This window comes from Nicotiana sylvestris, chromosome 12, assembly GCF_000393655.2.
Source record: "Nicotiana sylvestris chromosome 12, ASM39365v2, whole genome shotgun sequence".
Lineage (NCBI taxonomy): Eukaryota > Viridiplantae > Streptophyta > Magnoliopsida > Solanales > Solanaceae > Nicotiana > Nicotiana sylvestris.
The window spans coordinates 83,306,989-83,326,201 of NC_091068.1; the positions used below are offsets into that span (position 1 = coordinate 83,306,989).

The following is a 19,213-nucleotide window of genomic DNA, read 5'->3' on the forward strand; positions in this document are numbered from 1 at the left end:
GAAAACTTCACCTCTAGAGCTGAAGTTTTTGTGTTATAACGGGAAACTTCAGCTCTAGTTTTTGTTGTAACAAAAACTTCAGCTCTAGAGCTAAAGTTTTTTTTAATTATGGTCAATTACACCAGCCAAGCCGCTCATCACGAAATGAAAAATGAGACACAAAAGCCTTGCATTAAATCTTTTCACCAGTACATTTTAATTCCTTTCCCTTCTGAAGGAGAAGAGAGTCGAACTTGTAACTAAGCAGCAAAGAAACTCAAGAAGCATAGCAGTGCTCTACCAGTTACTAAATACCAAAAAAACGATACGACCATTTCTGGCTCACATATTAAAGCACAAAGATACACACCTCAATTACATTAAATGAAAAAAATTACCAGTACCCATCTCTCTCTCTCTCTAGCCTGATATTCAGGCTACACTTAATTACTGCAGCTTTCAGATAGCGGGATCAAAACATTGTTTACAATTTGTTTTTAAAAAATTTGATAAACATATTTATGGCAATCATCCCATGAACTTAAGTTTCATAGCAGCACCAACAGCAGCAGAAGAAAGATGAAGAAGAAGAAAACGAAGGAGGAGGAGGAGAAGGTGAGCTGAAGTTATTTAAAAAGTGGGTACAAGTTAAAAGTTTAAAAAAAAATAGATATAGGTTAAATGGGGGCGACCAAATAGAGCGCCCCGTGCAATTTTTACCATTTTATCAAGTAGCTAGTCCATTTAATATCAATCCAGATTAACCTACCAGCCCAATTCCTAGCCCAATACTTTTGACCAATAGCCCCAAATACCCAATTATCAACAACCCAAGCCCATGGAATCCTCTAGAAGAGAGGCAATCTCAATCGTCAATTAGCTAAGTGTCCTTCCTAATCTCAAAATTCAAATTAACTATGGTCAAGATTTTCCAGAAATCTTTCCCTTTTTCGACAAAAGATCTCTTTTCCCAAAATTTCTCCCTCCCAGGTGAATTGCCATTTTTTTTAACTTTCTCTTTCCTTCTTTAAGATCTTGCTCTCTTTCTCAATACACAGAGAGTGCACCTCAATTTTTTTTAAAACTCTTGCCTGCCACCATTACTGACGACCTCGGGTCCTCAGAGCGGCTCTTTTAGCCGTTCAAATTTCAAATCTCACAAGATGAACCCTACTTCTTCACCTATAAATACTACCGCAAAACTCCAGCCTCACCAAGCGGGGAATGATCAGAAAAATCCCTACAAAATTCAGTTTATATCATACTCAGTTTATTCTTTTAATCTCAAGCTTTACAATCTGTGGAAAACTCCTCAATATTTAGTCTTCATTATTACATTCTCCATGACTAAGGAGTGGTAGATCTGACCTTTAAAGCTCCTAGTTCACTGCCCTGTGGAAGGTAATACTTCAGCCCCTTCCTAATCTTCTTTATGCTTATTTAGAAATTCATGTCATATGTCTGTTCATCTTGTCCAAGAAACCGAAAATAAAATTTGCTACAGTTGAGTAGTTTCATATGAAGAAAAGCAATCTATTAGTCCCCCATCTTCTTTGTGTATGAATCTGTCTTCGAGTAATACAACGACTATCATGTAAAAAATTATAGTCGTTGCCATTAGTCAGATATAGAAAACATGCTTTAGGTGTTTCTTACTGTTTTTATTTGGAAAATATTTGTGCTTAGAAATTTTGCTCCTAAATATTTTTAACTCTTTCAAGCCCATGTGATTGTAGCATTTAAGAAATCTTGTATGTTTGAGATATCTATCAGAGTCTCATTTAAAATTATATTCGTAGGGGACTAAATCTCATGCTTTATGTAATATTTTTATTGTTATTCACTTTGTGAGAATTAGGTTACAGTAATCATTTGTCTTATTTAATACATAATGTTTGTGAAGCTAAGTCAAAGTTCTATCAAGCTTGAACTTCTTCAATGGAACCATTTCTGATGCTTTTGTAAATCAATGATTAATACGAAGTTTTAAATAAAGTTGTGATTCCCGTTTTATTTGACTAGATATAAATAGTAGTGATACCTAGATGCATTTCTTAATTCCTTTACATGTGAACATTGTTTCTAATTTTGTATTGTAAATGTGCCATGTGAACATCTTTTGCGGTTTATTTTTGAACCTTCGTTGATATTAAGAACGCATCTCTTCTCTAATCCTTTCGTTCTTTCACTTTCTTTGTTTTGCATGACACACTGGAGCGCTCTTGAGTCTGAGTCTTGCTTTAAAACTCGATGCCGCTGCCGACGAAGAACCCGCATCCATATCTTAGTTCGTGTCGCTCTCTCTTTCAGTCCATCCGAACAGAAAAAGAAAAGAGAGGCGGGGAAAAATTATGAGCAATCTTTTACAATTCCCTTTTTTTATTTATTTATGACTACTACGTTCTGCTCTTTGGTACATATTTTGGACTTGAATTATGTGCTATTTGGTTTGACCCTTGGTTCAGACAATTAGGGTAGCATTCAATTAACTTAAAACTCGTTTGATGTTTCTGTCTTCTTTAGTTAGGGTACTAATTAGATAAGAAGATGAATCTAAAAAATGTTATCATTTAATAAAGGCAAACTTTTCATTTAATTAAATAGCAAATACCGTATGGCTTTTCATAACAGTCACGGATTACCTCCCATTAATTTGGTGTATTCATTTAATGAGAGAAATTTCGATTTTTTGAAAAGTCTGTTTTTTTAACACATCACCTTAGCCTTAATTAACCTAAGTTTGGCTGATTAACCGTAGTTAACGGATCATATAGGTGTTGAGTTTTTGTTTAAGATGAAATAGTCTTAAAATTAGAGTGAATGGGAAATGGGATTTGGATTCGGATTTGGTCAAATGATCGATCGATTGATTAATTTTTTTGGACCAAATTTATTTGTTAATAGTGAATATTAACGTGATATAATCCGTGTTTATAACGGATGTTTTCCAATCCGTGTATTGTGTTGCAACACTAAGCAACAATGCAACCTAGTGCACCTCCCACAATGGTGCAAGTGTTCCTCCCACCAAGCAAGTGCTTTCTCCATGATCTAGTGCTTGTTGCACCATGGAAGGGGCGGATTTCTCTTAAATAACTGATATAAATAGAGCATAAGTTGGAGAGAAAGAAGAACACATCGGAAAAAACACTTGAAACACTCTGTATACACTTAATATACACTCTGTATACATTGGATATACACTCTGCATATACTGGATATACACTCTGTATACACTGCGTATACACTGGAAAAACGAATTGCAATTTGATATTCTCTTCAGTAAGAATTCAACATTGGCTATACTTTGCATTCCTTCCTCTCAGAATTTCCATTCGACTTCTGAGTTGTCCTCCTTATTCTGCATTGTTTTTAACTACAAACAAAGCATCCATAAGTGTGATTTGTTGCCGAACTTTGTGTTCGTTGAAACACTGGGGTTTGAAGTACCGCTACACCAGTGTGTAATTCGTTCTATCCTGGGAGGAAATAATCTATAACCTTGGGTACTAGGAGGGGATTAAATTCCTTAAGGAAACACTGTGAATTCAGTGGGCTCGAATTAATTTCTGTTTTTTATTTATATTTACGTTTATAAGCTAACGTTCTAATTTCCAGAATCATTATTTACAAGTACAGAGGAACAACAATTTTATAATCACTTAAGGAATTTAATAATTTAATAATTTAATTTTTGTATTTGTGTTACTTTTATTATTCTGGAAACTATAACCTTTGTGGTTTTTTGTGTACTCCCGTTTGGAGAGTTAAGCCTTCGTGGCGGTTTGTTGGAGATTAAAATCTACGTGATTTTTACTCCAGTTTTAAAACATTCGTGGCATTTTGTTGGAGATTAAAATCTACGTGATTTTTCACTCCAGTTTTAAACGTTTATTAAACGTTTGATTGTGTCATTTTTACAGTAAAAATGGCGAATGACGGAAATCAAGCTGTTCCGATGATGACTGCCAACGCATCGACAAGTCGAACTCCGGCGTTGGCACCGGCAGAGAAACCCGAAAAATTTTCCGGGATGGATTTCAAGCGCTGGCAGCAAAAGATGTTCTTCTACTTGACTACGTTATGTCTACAGAAGTTCATCAAGGAAGATGTTCCTGATCTTCCAGATGAAACTCCAGAGAATGATAGCTTTCTCGTGATTGAGGCATGGAAGCATTCTGACTTCTTGTGCAGGAATTATATTCTTAGCGGGCTGGAGGATAATCTGTATAATGTATACAGTGGCGTGGAGACGTCAAAAGAATTGTGGAATGCACTTGAAAAGAAGTACAAAACTGAAGATGCCGGGATGAAGAAATTCGTCGCCGCAAAATTTTTGGACTACAAAATGGTAGATAGCAAGTCTGTTATTACCCAAGTCCAGGAATTGCAAGTGATTATTCATGATCTACTTGCTGAAGGTATGTTTCAAATAAATACTGATATTGAAAGTAAATTTTTTAGTAATTTTACTAACGGAATTTTCATTGAAGGTCTTGTCATCAATGAAGCATTCCAAGTAGCAGCAATAATTGAGAAGTTGCCTCCATTGTGGAAGGACTTCAAAAATTATTTGAAACACAAACGAAAGGAGATGTCCCTTGAAGATCTCATTGTTCGATTGAGAATCGAAGAGGACAACAAAGCTGCTGAGAGAAGAGGCCGTGGAAATTCAACAATAATGGGAGCAAATATTGTTGAAGATAACAAAAAGAGAAAGAAGGCTTCTGGTCCGAAATACAACCCAAGCAAGAAGCGGTTCAGTGGAAACTGCTACAACTGTGGGAAAACCGGACACAAATCTACGGAGTGTCGTGCTCGGAAGAAAGACAAGCAAAGGGGTCAAGCAAACATGGTAGAAAAGCATGATGATGTTGATGACTTGTGCGCCATGCTTTCTGAATGCAACCTGGTAGGAAACCCAAAGGAGTGGTGGATTGATTCTGGAGCCACTCGCCATGTTTGTGCTGTGAGGGAAGCATTTTCTACATATGCTTCTGCTGGACCCGAAGAGACGCTCTCTATGGGAAATGCTGCTACAGCAAAAATTGAAGGATACGGTAAGATATTTCTCAAGATGACTTCTGGCAAGGTCATGACTTTGAACAACGTCCTTCATGTTCCCGAGATTAGGAAGAACTTAGTCTCTACTGGACTTCTTGTAAAGCACGGTTTCAAGTGCGTTTTTGTATCTGACAAGGTAGTGATTAGTAAGAATGAAATGTTTGTAGGAAAAGGTTACCTTACTGAGGGCCTTTTCAAGCTGAATGTAATAGTTGTTGAAACTAATAATAAAACTTCAGCTTCTTCTTACTTACTTGAGTCAAATGATTTATGGCATGTACGTTTAGGTCATGTCAATTATAAAACCTTGCGAAAAATGATAAACTTGGAAGTATTGCCTAAGTTTGAATGCGAAAAATCAAAATGTCAAATATGTGTGGAATCTAAGTATGTTAAACATCCTTATAAGTCGGTTGAAAGGAATTCAAATCCTTTAGACTTAATTCACACAGATATTTGTGACATGAAGTCAATACCATCTCGCGGTGGAAAGAAGTATTTCATAACTTTTATTGACGATAGTACTCGATATTGCTATGTTTACTTACTTAATAGTAAAGATGAAGCAATAGACGCATTCAAGCAATACAAAAATGAAGTTGAAACGCAACTTAACAAGAAAATCAAAATGATAAGAAGTGATAGGGGTGGTGAATATGAATCTCCTTTTGAACAAATATGTTTAGAATATGGAATTATTCATCAAACAACAGCCCCTTACACTCCCCAATCCAATGGGATTGCGGAAAGAAAGAATCGTTCATTAAAGGAGATGATGAACGCATTGTTGATAAGTTCTGGTTTGCCACAGAACTTGTGGGGGGAAGCCATTCTTACGGCCAGCCGAATACTAAATCGAGTACCCCATAGTAAAACACAATCCATTCCATATGAAAAATGGAAAAGAAGGAAGCCCAACTTGAATTATTTTAAAGTGTGGGGGTGTTTGGCAAAGGTGCAAGTTCCTAAACCCAAAAGGGTAAAAATAGGACCGAAAACAGTTGATTGTGTTTTCATAGGATATGCAACTAATAGTAAAGCATATCGATTTCTGGTTCATAAATCAGAAAATCCCGACATTCATAATAATACGGTTATAGAATCAGATAATGCTGAGTTCTTTGAAAATATATATCCGTATAAAAAGGAATGCGAGTCGATTGGTGAAGTATCTAAACGACCTCGGGAAGAAACAAAAGAAAGTACATTTAATCAGGGGGATCCAAGACGTAGTAAACGTCAAAGAACGTCTACTTCGTTTGGACCAGATTTTGTGACTTTCTTATTGGAAAATGAGCCTCGAACATTTAAAGAAGCTATGTCTTCTTCGGAATCATTGTTCTGGAAAGAGGCAGTCAATAGTGAAATAGAATCCATATTGAACAACCATACATGGGAATTGGTTGATCTTCCTCCTGGAAATAAACCTTTGGGTTCTAAATGGATTTTTAAGAGAAAAATGAAAGATGATGGCACTATTGATAAATTCAAGGCAAGACTTGTTGTCAAAGGGTATAGACAACGAGAAGGTCTTGACTACTTTGATACATACTCCCCAGTTACAAGGATTACGTCCATACGGATGTTAGTAGCATTAGCTGCAGTGTATGGTCTTGAAATTCATCAAATGGATATTAAAACGGCCTTCTTAAATGGAGAGTTGGAGGAAGAAATTTACATGGAACAACCTGAAGGGTTTGTGGTTCCAGGTAAAGAAAATAAGGTATGTAGACTTGTTAAGTCCCTTTACGGACTAAAACAAGCACCCAAACAATGACATGCGAAATTTGACCAAACAATGTTGTCAAATGGTTTTAAGATAAATGAATGTGATAAATGTGTGTACATTAAAAATGTTCCAAATCACATAGTCATTGTTTGCCTATATGTGGATGATATGCTGATAATGAGTAATAACATTGCCAACATAAATGCTACTAAGCGTATGCTAACTAGCAAGTTTGATATGAAGGACTTGGGAATTGCAGATTTAATTCTGGGGATTAAGATCCAAAAGACTCCTCAAGGCCTGGCATTGTCACAATCTCATTATATTAAGACAGTACTTGAAAAATTCAAGCACTTGGGCTTTAAAGTTGCAAAGACTCCAATTGACGTGAATCTTGCACTAGCAAAGAACAAAGGCCAAAGCATATCACAATTGGATTATGCTCGTGTGTTGGGATGCTTAATGTACATCATGAATTGTACACGACCAGATATAGCTTGTGCAATAAGTAAACTAAGTCGATACACGAGCAATCCAGGCCAATCTCACTGGATGGCAATGAAACGAGTTTTGGGATACTTAGAACATACCCAAAACTTTGATTTGCACTACAGTAAATATCCTGCGGTGATTGAAGGATATTGTGATGCAAATTGGATCACCGGTTCAACTGATTCGAAGTCCACAAGTGGATATGTATTCACTATTGGTGGAGGAGCGGTATCTTGGAAGTCGTCCAAACAAACATGTATTGCCCGCTCTACAATGGAGGCTGAGTTCATAGCCTTAGATAAAGCCGGTGAAGAAGCTGAATGGCTCCGGAATTTCTTGGAAGATATTCCATTTTGGCCCAAACCGTTGGCACCAATATGCATACACTGTGATAGCCAAGCGGCAATTGGAAGGGCTGGGAGCGTTATGTATAACGGTAAATCTCGTCATATACGACGAAGACATAAAACCGTTAGGCAACTTCTCTCTAGAGGAATTATCACGATTGACTATGTAAAGTCAAGTGATAATGTGTCAGATCCACTTACAAAAGGCCTAACTAGAGAGGTAGTTGAGAAATCATCGAGGGGAATGGGACTATGGCCGAGAACAAGTCATTGTGGCGGTAACTCTACCTAGAAGACTGGAGATCCCAAGATCTAGGTTCAAGGAGATCAAACAAAGTCATTAATGACGGTTCAACATTGTCAACAAAATTTGTTTTAGTCCCATTCTCATGATGAGACAATGTTCAGTACCAAGGATAAAGCATTAAGGCTTTTTAATGATTTCTAAATTTGATACAGGGTATATCAAATAGTGTATCTATGAGATGACACGTTTAGGAATCACCTATGTATGTGTGAAGTGTTAGCCGCTTCAAGGAGAATTTTGCAAGGCCAATTCTCTACGCACTTATGAAACCAGGCAGTGTTCATGGCTGAAACGAACACAACAATGAGAACCAAAGACGGTTAAGGGATTGATTGTGTGACTTATGGTTGTCTAGGTATACACTAAAGTTCGACGGTTCAAAGATATCAAATCTACCGATTGACCGAGTATATCCGACATAAGTTCACTACGGAAAGTTCAAAGGGAAACCTACTTATCCAGATGCAATTAATTCTTGTTTGCAAATCACACAAGTTTTTCATGCATACTTCCATGATATAGCCATTCCCCATTCATGTGGGGGATTGTTGAGTTTTTGTTTAAGATGAAATAGTCTTAAAATTAGAGTGAATGGGAAATGGGATTTGGATTCGGATTTGGTCAAATGATCGATCGATTGATTAATTTTTTGGACCAAATTTATTTGTTAATAGTGAATATTAACGTGATATAATCCGTGTTTATAACGGATGTTTTCCAATCCGTGTATTGTGTTGCAACACTAAGCAACAATGCAGCCTAGTGCACCTCCCACAATGGTGCAAGTGTTCCTCCCACCAAGCAAGTGTATATACCACCATGTAAGTGCTTTCTCCATGATCTAGTGCTTGTTGCACCATGGAAGGGGCAGATTTCTCTCAAATAACTGCTATAAATAGAGCATAAGTTGGAGAGAAAGAAGAACACATCGGAAAAAACACTTGAAACACTCTGTATACACTTAATATACACTCTGTATACACTGGATATACACTCTGCATATACTGGATATACACTCTGTATACACTGCGTATACACTGGAAAAACGAATTGCAATTTGATATTCTCTTCAGTAAGAATTCAACATTGGCTATACTTTGCATTCCTTCCTCTCAGAATTTCCATTCGACTTCTGAGTTGTCCTCCTTATTCTGCATTGTTTTTAACTACAAACAAAGCATCCATAAGTGTGATTTGTTGCCGAACTTTGTGTTCGTTGAAACACTGGGGTTTGAAGTACCGCTACACCAGTGTGTAATTCGTTCTATCCTGGGAGGAAATAATCTATAACCTTGGGTACTAGGAGGGGATTAAATTCCTTAAGGAAACGCTGTGAATTCAGTGGGCTCGAATTAATTTCTGTTTTTTTATTTATATTTACGTTTATAAGCTAACGTTCTAATTTCCAGAATCATTATTTACAAGTACAGAGGAACAACAATAGGTGCCTTCATAACCTTCCCTATAGGATTAATTAGATCCCTTACCTTAAAATCTCTAATGTTTAGTAGATAATATAGTTTGGTGGGGACTTTTTAGTTAATAATTAATTCTGGAATCACCAATATGTTGCACTCTATTTGACCTATGTTAAAATGGGGTATAACAAGTGGTAAAGTCCTTAACGGCAGTGAGTAGGGGCTTATTAAGAGTCCAATTATAGGTGATGAGAGAAGTAAATTGGGGGTGGGTGGTCCACATCGTTTCAAAACGAAATATTTTGTCCTGAATAGCTTTGTGTTTTTTTAGATTAAGTAATAACGGGCTATGATCAGAGCGCGCTCGATGGAGATGATGAACTGAGGATTCAGAGAAAATGGTTAACCATTCAGAATTTGCTAAACATCTATCTAACCTTTCCAAGATACGATGGGAGATATTTCTATTATTGGACCAAGTATATTTACCCCCGGTGTAGCCTAAGTCAATTAATTTACATTGGTTAAGACAAGCCAGGAAGTTATCACTCCTCCTATTATTTATATGAATGCCCCCAAGTTTTTCTGTTGAGTTAATAATTTCGTTATAGTCGACACCAATTAACCAAGGTAAATTAATGTTTGCATGTAAAATACGAAGATTGTCCCATAGAACAGTACATACATGTATATCATTTTTTGCGTAAATAACAGATAACAACCATGGATTAGGGTTGAGGCGTACCTAGACAATTGAATGGATTTCTTGGCTCGTGGCAGTTACTTGATCTAGGTGAAGTTCATCAGCCTTCCATAGTAGGGCTATACCTCCAGCAATGCCTTGAGCTGGTGACTGAGCCAAATTTGAGAACCCAAACTCTTGTTTAAGCGATTCATGGTCTTCCATGTGAGTTTCTTGCAGTGCAACCCATGCAGGTTTATGATAATTAAGCATAGATCTGAAGTTACATATGAAATCAGAGGACTGTGCTCTTCGACAATTCCAAATGACGAATTGCATGGATTGATTATTGAGTGTATTGGCTGGAGAGTCCCTCTCCAGCGTGTAAGGCCTGCTCATCAGTGCTGGGATTAGCACTATAGCATATTTGCCCACTTCTGGGTTTCTTGTTGGACGGATATTGAGTGAGGCACTTAGGAGTTCTGGAGGGCAAGTGATGATCACCTTTCGTTCGTACTGTTCTTTTAGGACATAGGTTTTGTTGCCATTGAGATAGCATAAGATTGGTAGTGTCTCTCATATCTCCGCCATGGTGGCTGCCACCTCCAGTTGAGCTATTTCGTCGAGTTCTTATTGAGGTGGACTGGAAGGTTGGACTGGACTCGATGGAGGGGAGCTAGGTTGATACGGTGAGACCTGTGCATGTAATGGTATTATTGGAGCTATGGAGGAGCGTGGCTGAATCCATGGGACAAAGGTTTGTGGTGGTTGTTGTGGTTGGGTAGAATGGGAGCTCTAGTATGTTGACTGGTATTTGTGGTGGAGCATTCATGGACAGTGGTGGTGGGATTGGTATGGTCATTGTGGTTGCTGGTGGAGAGCTGACGGTGGGTGCATGGCCTAGAGGAATTGGTTGTATAACATCACCCCCATACGCATCCCCTCCATAACTATTTGTGCTATGTCCGCCGGGTTCTGGATCATTACTATGACATCCTGGTTGTCAATTTCCATCGTGAAAGTCAATACATGTTCTTGTAAGCTCATCTCTAGCCAGGACTATGGATACATTTGTAGTGGTGGGTACTGAGTTATATATGTGGGTGTGGGCTGGGGCTGGGGTTCGTTGGGTGTTGGCATGGTGATTGAGTGAAGGAACACTGGGTGTTGAAGGAGGTTGGTGTTTGAGAAGGAGATGGTTCTCCGGTGGTGAAAGTTGAGTTATCTGTTCATGGGGGAATTGTGTGTGTTGTGAAGTAGTATTATGGATAATAGTCGTGTGCAATGTAGTATTAAGATTAGTAGGGTTTAATGATGATGTTACTGATGTTGGTTGTGCCTGAGAGGGAGAGGGAGTCGGTTGATTTGATGGAGGTAATTGAGTAGTGGTAATTTCGTATAAGTTACGGTGGTTTGAAAGGGTAGGGTATATTGCTTGTATTGGGTGTTGGGCTTCACCAGACGTGGGAGCTGTTATTAGAGTGGAAAGAGTGGTTATTGGGCCGGTATGGTGTAGGTCATTACAGGTTATTGGGGATAGATATGCCTGTACTTGAGAGCATATCGAGAAGGATGAGTTGGTATTGCATGGCTTGTGATTGGTTATTGTGTCAGGCTCTTTTGCCATGTGGAGGTTGAGTGGGGTATGCGTGTTTGTTTCTGCAGCTGAGTTATTTATGTTGGTCGGTTGGGTAGTGTGTTTGGTTTGCATGGGAATTGGGCTGGGATCAGGCGGAGTGGTAGAAGGGCCTTGTCATTTGGGCCTGAATAGCTGCCCGATTGATCTATTTGGTTAGGATCCATTAGTAAATCAAAGGAGTTGTTATTAAAAAACTTTGGATTAGCGTAACAACTAGACGGATTAATATTATTTGTTAACGATTTTTTATTAGTAATGGCGTGGTTATCTGTGTTAGAGAGAGCATTGTTATAAGTCATACCTGGGGTTCCGCTACTAGTAGATGTTTTGGTGGGTGGTGATGCATGCCGTAGTAGGGGGATTCCCTTTTGACCTGTTCTTAGACTAGAAAATGACTGTTTGCCATTCAGTTTTTTCAAGTTCTGGAGTGGAATTCTTGGTAGAAGATGGTTGTGTGGTTTGGAGTTTAGTGTGAGCTGCGTGGGGAGCTGTAGTGGTAGTATGGGCTGTGGGCCTAGTGGTTGCCATGGAGGATGAAGAGGGAGATGAGCAAAAAGGTTTTGTGTGGCCAAGATGACTACAAAGTGTGTAGAGCATGTTTAGGCGCTCGTACAATATTTGTTGTCTATGGGTACCAATGTACACATGTATTTTGAGGGGCATTTCAAGAGGAACTTCTATGCATATTCTTGCATAACGTCCTCTGGTGGTGGCCGACGTGCATGTATCCGCCTTGAGCAGGGAGCCAATCTTTTCACCAACTTGTTACAGTATTTCAAAGTCATAAAATTCAATAGGGAGTTCTGGCAATCTCAACCAGATTGCTGTGTATATAAGCTGAGTGTTAGATGCTATAAGTTTGGGTTCCCATTTTCGTACAGATAGGAAGTGGTTGAGAATGAACCAGGGTCCATTGTGTAGAGCTTTGAACATATTTTCTTCCTTTTGGAATTTGATTAAGTAAAATCACATCCTAAGTCTATTAATGGAAGATCCTCTGTTGGTTTCCATAGTGCTAGGAGTTTAGTTTTGAGAGTTTAGTGCCCAACTCTTCTTCCGAACACTTTGACAATGACAGAGTATTTTCATGGTGAGTACAGTCGAGATTTATCTGTTGGGGTGATGGGTATGAAGGTGTCTTGATTGGAGTCATTGATTGATTCGTCAGAGAAGTCTATGTATGAATGGGTTTGATGGCATGTGTTAGGATAAGAGTTAAGTTGGTTGTTCAGTAGTAAGGTTTGGCCAAAGGATAATGAATGTGTAGAAACAATGACAGTGTGTGGAGTTGGAGATGGAGATAGTGGTGGGTTAAGGTACATAGAACTGATATCCGGTGGTTCAGGTGGTGATGCTGCAGCGGTGGTGATGTTCATAGTGTAGAGAGGATTTTAACTGAAAGTCTAATGTAGTTATTACTCTTAACTATACAAGTCATTCACCTATATGTGCCAAAGACCTTGTCCAAGTGTCCACTACTGTTATATCATATTCCACTTAATGTATCAACACACATATATGAGCTTACATATTATATATTTATAAACTAGTTATAAAAAAATTATGATGCATATTTGTTATACAAAATTTTATCAAGTATAAGTTAATACCTAAATTTAGGTATACGAAATGCTGATATTATGCCTTTTCAATTCATTTATTTACTAGTTCTTACGAATTTCAATTCATTTATTTTCTATTATAATTTCTGAAAATAGAAATATATTACTTGGATCTATACGAGGGATTTAAGAAACCGAAAAAAAATATTAAACTTGTGTTTTCTTAGCAAAAATAACAAAATAAAAAAAAATATGCTGGGCGGGGAGCGTCTTTGCAGGGCAGGGCAAGGCGGGTTGAAAATAGAAAAAACTACTATGCGGGGCCGGACAAGGCGGGTTGAAATTTTGCGGGTTAAACTTCACCCCGCCCCGTCCCATTGCCATTCTTGGTTAGGACTATCCATCACAAGTAGGATTTAACTTGTTTTTTAGATTATTAATTTCACTTATTATGAACAACTACATGTAATTAGATATTTTCTTACATTATAAATGTATAAAAGTTAACTCATTACTGGTAATATTTTTAGGTGGGAAATATCCAAGTAGAAAAACTTAGCCACTTGCTAAGGAGACAAATTTAAAGAAGATCGCCGAAGAAGGTAGATGAACAAATTCATTATGCCCCATGTTTCGAATCTTGCGCTACTAGTCCTCGGAAATTATTTGGTAATAGAAAAAAAGTCATACAATGCAAATAGTCCAGACGGGTTGGACAATAACAATGGTAGGGATGACAATGGGGCAGTGTGGGTACGAGACAGTGCGGGTTTGAGATCATGCGGGGCGGGACGGGGCAGACGCAGATGAATGCGGGACGGGTGCGGGGCGGGTGCAGCTGAATGCGGGGTGGGTGCAGGTCGGGGCAGGGCGGGTCTGAACATTCTTCTAAAAACTAAATGTAGTTGCGGGTTAAAAATCATGTGAGGTGGGTTCTTCAATTTCAAGCAAATTTGCCACCGAGTATATAGACTGTTGAAGCATTTCTTCTCATACTTTTCTTTAAAATGAGATTTTGAATGTTTAATAGTTGAAGGCCGTGGTGATAATATTAACTGGAAAAATTTGAATTTTCTTTTCCACTTTTTCTTTTTTCATTCATTTTTTTTTTCCTTTTTTGTTTTGAAATAAATCTGTTGCTGTTAACTAAAAGAGCAATAAGAGAAAACGAAGTCAATCCAGTAGTCAAATATGGAAGTATGAATTTTTATTAAAATTAAATAATAATATATAAATAGCATAGCTAAGATATCAGTTCAGCGAGCAAAAAATAGATGAGAAGATTTTGTAATTGACTTAAATTAGCAAACTTCAGTAAATTAAAGTTGCACGGAACAAAATTTTTTTTGACTAAAAGAGAGCTTATAGAAGAAAATGAAAGATTTTTGTTAGGTGGGCCGGGTTAGGGCGGGTTCACCCGGGACGGGTTGAAAACAAAAAATTTTATAAAGCAGGGCGGGTTGAATCTAAGCCCGATCCGCAACCTGCCCCGCCCCGCCCCACTGCCATCTCTAACAATGGGCCTATTAAGCCCATGCTAATGAAAAGCTTGTTATTGGGCCGGAGCCTGAACATTGATCTGTTGGACCATTATATTACCAATTTGCACAAGCATCTTCTTCTTCTCTCTCACATCGCTTAACAGATCAGTGCCATTTTCAGCTTTGGTGAGTTCTCTGAGCTCCCTCTCTCTATCATTGTTTAGATAAATGCACATGAATAATTTCTATTCAATTTTATTTTTCCTCTCTTTTTATTAGAGAAATGCAGAAATGTAATCGGATTCTAGGGTTTATAGAAGTGGTAGGCTTTTATTGGTTTAATGGAATATGAGCTTCGTTTTGTTATGTGATTTTGTATAGGTCCGTGTAATTGATCGCAGTTTTCCAGTTCATTTGAATTTGCGATTGTTTTCCTTTTACTTTCGGCCTTGTTTAAGGAGCTGAATTTTTATGGGTATAGAATCTAGCACAGAGGCGAATCCAGGATTTAAATTCTATGGGTTCAATTTTTAAGATTTTTAACATTGAACTCATTATATATTTAAAGTTATGGGTTCAAATCTATTATTTTTGCAATTTTAATGAATTTTTACACATAAATTTCTACTCCGCGTCGAAAGTTATGGATTCAATTGAACCCGTAACTCTCACACTGAATCCGCCTCTGATCTAGCATGTGGGTGATACTAACTCGTTAAGATTAAGGTTTAGTGCTGCTATATTAGATCCGTTGTTTCCACCTAGACCTCTCGGGTTAGAGCCTGGGAATGAAAATTCTTGTTTAGGAGCGCTTTCTCCTTGAATGGGCCCAACACAATGCGAATCTGGATTAGTCGGACCAGTGGGATCCGTATATCGGATGGTTATACCAAAAAAAATCCGTTGTTTGCCAATAGCCCTTTTATTCTGGTCAGGAACTTGTATATCAGTGTAGGCATAACTTATAACTGTGAGGTTTATAGAACCTTTAGCTTTAGAGTACACCCCTAATTTTCCTTGAAAGACATTATTTAGTATTGGAATAAAATGAACCCAAATAAAGTGTAATGAATACAAAAGATGGTCCCCAGGGCTTAGTTCAAGTGGAAAATGTTGAGAGACTTGTGACCTAGGTCACAGGTTCGAGCCTTGTGCCATGCAAATGGAAGCCTGGTATTTAAGTGGAGAAGGGTAGATGGGTAGGTTCATTATCCTGAGTTTCAAAGGCTGCAGTGGTCCTAATGGTTGTCCCCGTACGGATTTTTCGGTCATAAAAAAAACAAAGATTCATATAGCCTATCTCAATTAGTTCGGGATTGATATATCATCTAACCGTGTGCTCCATTTGGAAGGACCTAGAGTCTTGCCTATTTTTCTATGTGGTGATTTAGATAACATACAACCCTTATTCGTCTTTAAAGTTTCCTATGTAACACACAACCTATACTTTAGTTGAGACGACGTATTTTAGAAGAAATAATGTCTTAACTTCGTTTTCGCTGTTTAGATAAATATTTTAAAAATGGAATCTGAACTAGCTAGGTGCTTCAACAGATAAGTCTCTGTCGTATCTGAAACATGTTACAATTTGAGGATAAAAGAAGCATTGCCTTTGCTTGAGCATGTACTTATAAGTGGTTTTCATTTTCTTTTGTTTATCTCTAACCTTCATACATTTCTACATCATGCTTGGTTAGTGGCATATGTCTTAACTTGGTGACCAATTGATAGCTTGTCTTAGGAAAATCAAATCTGCAGTTGAGTTTCAAGCACAAGATGTAAAAATATGAGGGAGGGTCAATTGTTCTAGCGTTACTTAGACCTTTGATGCTTTTCTGAATGTGATGTTCACATTGCTTTTGACAAACTTCTAATGCTTCTTTCATCACAATTTTGTTAAACCTACTTGAGTTGCTTAGAGATTATTAACTTTGAATTGTGTATTGCATTGGAGTTTTCTTGAGATATGATAAATAGTTGAAATGAATGCAAGCAGGTTGGTTATGACAAATATGTTTGGTCAGTTATTTAAATAAAACGATGTAACTGCCCCAACTATTATTAAGTAGTACTATCTTGTATCTATTCGAATTTTTCAGAGGGAGAACTTTGTAACTCAAGTAACAGGTTAGAAAATTGAGGTAGAATAAAATGGGCGGAGGGAGTGTTATGGACCTATGTGAGCAGACTCAATCTTATGAATTTCTGTGTGATGGCTTATCAGCTCCTAATCACTCTGTTAAGGCTAGATGTCTCTTGTATGTGAGCAGACTCAATCTTATGAATTTCTGTGTGATGGCTTATCAGCTCCTAATCACTCTATTAAGGCTAGATGTCTCTTGTATCTATTTAGGGCTTAACATGTCCCCTGCTGACTCTCCCAACAGTTTTTTGCACTTTATTAGCTCCCTGGTCCTAGATTAGCCAATCATATGTTGGAGCTAATTAATGTTTTTTGTAACCTATTTTGTACTTTCTTGCATCTTCTTGATGCCACTCAATGAAGTTTTTTACTTCATTTAAAAAAGAAAAATAATTTCCATTTATGGGTATGCATATAGGGTCTTGACAGAACTAAATATATGCGAGCTTTTAGATTTCGCATCATTTGCTTCTTGTGGACTAGGATGTTTTGTTGCTTCGCACATTTTGTTCGTGATGCATTATTTCTCACCGTCTCTTACCTTTGGTATCTGGTTATTAGTTCAAGCCTAACTTGTTTTAATTATGTTTTAAATCTTTTAACATTTCTGGTGTTTTGGTAAAGGATCGAGTAAAATCATGGATGATGCTGCAGAGCTAAGGTATTATGAAGATGAGGATACACCAGGGATGAAAACATTTAAAGGTGCAACAACAGGTCTAGTTGCTGGTACTCTTTGGGGTGCCATTATTGCCACTTGGCATGATGTACCCCGTGTTGAGAGAAGTGTTGCTCTTCCTGGTTTGATTCGGACATTGAAAATGATGGGAAACCACGGGGCTACCTTTGCTGCTATTGGTGGAGTCTATATAGGGGTAGAACAGCTGGTGCAGAACTATAGGATGAAAAGGGATTTTGTTAATGGAGCAGTTGGTGGATTCGTTGCTGGTGCTTCTGTACTGGGTTACAAAGGTAATCACCTCCCCCTCCACCCAAGAACACCATTTGAACTGAGATGAGTGTTTGTGGAGTGATTTCTTAATAAAAGAAAAGTGTTTGTGGAATGAATACAAGTCTGTTGTTGCACTCGCTTTAAATTTAATTATATGTAAGGGAAAAATTAGAATCGGCGAAGGAATAAGGAGAGGAAGCTATTATGACATGTTGCAGATTGGTTTGTTCTTAGTGCATATCCAGTGCTAGTGCCAATTTCCAGTGCTGACCATTCAACTGGCGTTGTGACTGGTCAGCCAGAAAAATCTTATCAGTTCCACGCCCTGGCGTTCTTGGTTTGTAGTGAAGGCTTTTGCTTAATTCCTTTATCCTCTCTATTTAGATGCCTATTAAGATTTTTTATTCCAAGAACATAAAAAATTCTCCATAGATCTGATTGGCTGAGAATATGTATGTGCTTGTCTGCATAAAGATGTCTTAAGCATGACCACGGCCATTTTGTCAATGGCATTTCATTTAGTTTCTAAAAGAAATCGGTCACAGAATAATTAAGTTGCTCTTGCTAACCGAGAGCACTACACACATTTGAGAACAGATCAATAGAAATCCCTATGCAGAATGAACATTTCATGAACTAAAAGTTTAGAATTTAGTGAGTGCATAATCTCATGAGTTGCAAAAGGCAATTTTAGCAGATTATGTACATTATTCATTTCTACACCCTTGCCTCTGGAAACATACTGGGATACCAAGGGAATTTTTTTTTGGCTGATTTGACTGCTACCTTTGTAGGAAGGAGTATTTCAACAGCTATCTCTGCTGGAGCAGCACTTGCAGTCACCTCTGGGGTAATTGATGGATTAGGTGCGACAACGAGAACTGACAATGGCAAGGAGTACTATCCTTACACTACGAAAAAAAGAGCTGCTGTTGAATGACTATAGTTGGACAGAATTAGCGCGACTCAGCGGCCCGCACCCTCTTGTTTTGTGCTATCCTACTTTTTTCCTTTAACCTGAAAGTATGATGCAAATAAGAATGCTATGTACTCTACTTCAATCATGGCAGGTGATTTTTCATTGAGTTTGAATACCTGACCAGATATTTTCATGGGTTATCTGTCATTCCAAATTCTGACACTCTTTCGCTTCTCTATTTCTGATTATGAATTGTGATGATTTGCTATAAACAATTGTTGTTTGCAAAGATGAAGTCTGACCTTTACTTTATAAAGCCAGCGTTGGTTTTGTGTTGCTGTATACTAGGCAAATAGTAGGTTGAACCAATGGTTGGATTTGCCTGCAAGTAAACCTTGTAGCTGATGTAACCCTTTATGGCATCGATTGAATGCTTTTTTAGTAGCTGTAAACCAGTGCTGGAGGAACTTTTGAGTTATGACTTCAAGAAATCAATGTG

General features: G+C 37.8%; 1 protein-coding gene across 1 annotated transcript; it reads left to right on the top strand.

Moving 5' to 3' along the window:
- The first annotated feature begins 14,800 nt into the window (after nucleotides 1-14,800).
- LOC104213477 (outer envelope pore protein 16-3, chloroplastic/mitochondrial) lies at nucleotides 14,801-19,003 on the top strand. The gene is made up of 3 exons (XM_009762985.2): nucleotides 14,801-14,886; nucleotides 17,468-17,815; nucleotides 18,590-19,003. Exons 2-3 carry the CDS (start codon nucleotides 17,482-17,484, stop codon nucleotides 18,733-18,735), a joined length of 480 nt encoding a protein of 159 aa, XP_009761287.1. The 5' UTR covers nucleotides 14,801-14,886; nucleotides 17,468-17,481; the 3' UTR covers nucleotides 18,736-19,003.
- The last annotated feature ends 210 nt before the right edge of the window (nucleotides 19,004-19,213 follow it).

Bases quoted from the DNA above. Each gene is read 5' to 3' on its own strand.
- LOC104213477 (XM_009762985.2), top strand. From the start codon at position 17,482: ATGGATGATGCTGCAGAGCTAAGGTATTATGAAGATGAGGATACACCA. The intron at 17,816-18,589 runs GTAATCACCTCC...CTACCTTTGTAG, and splicing joins TTCTGTACTGGGTTACAAAG to GAAGGAGTATTTCAACAGCT.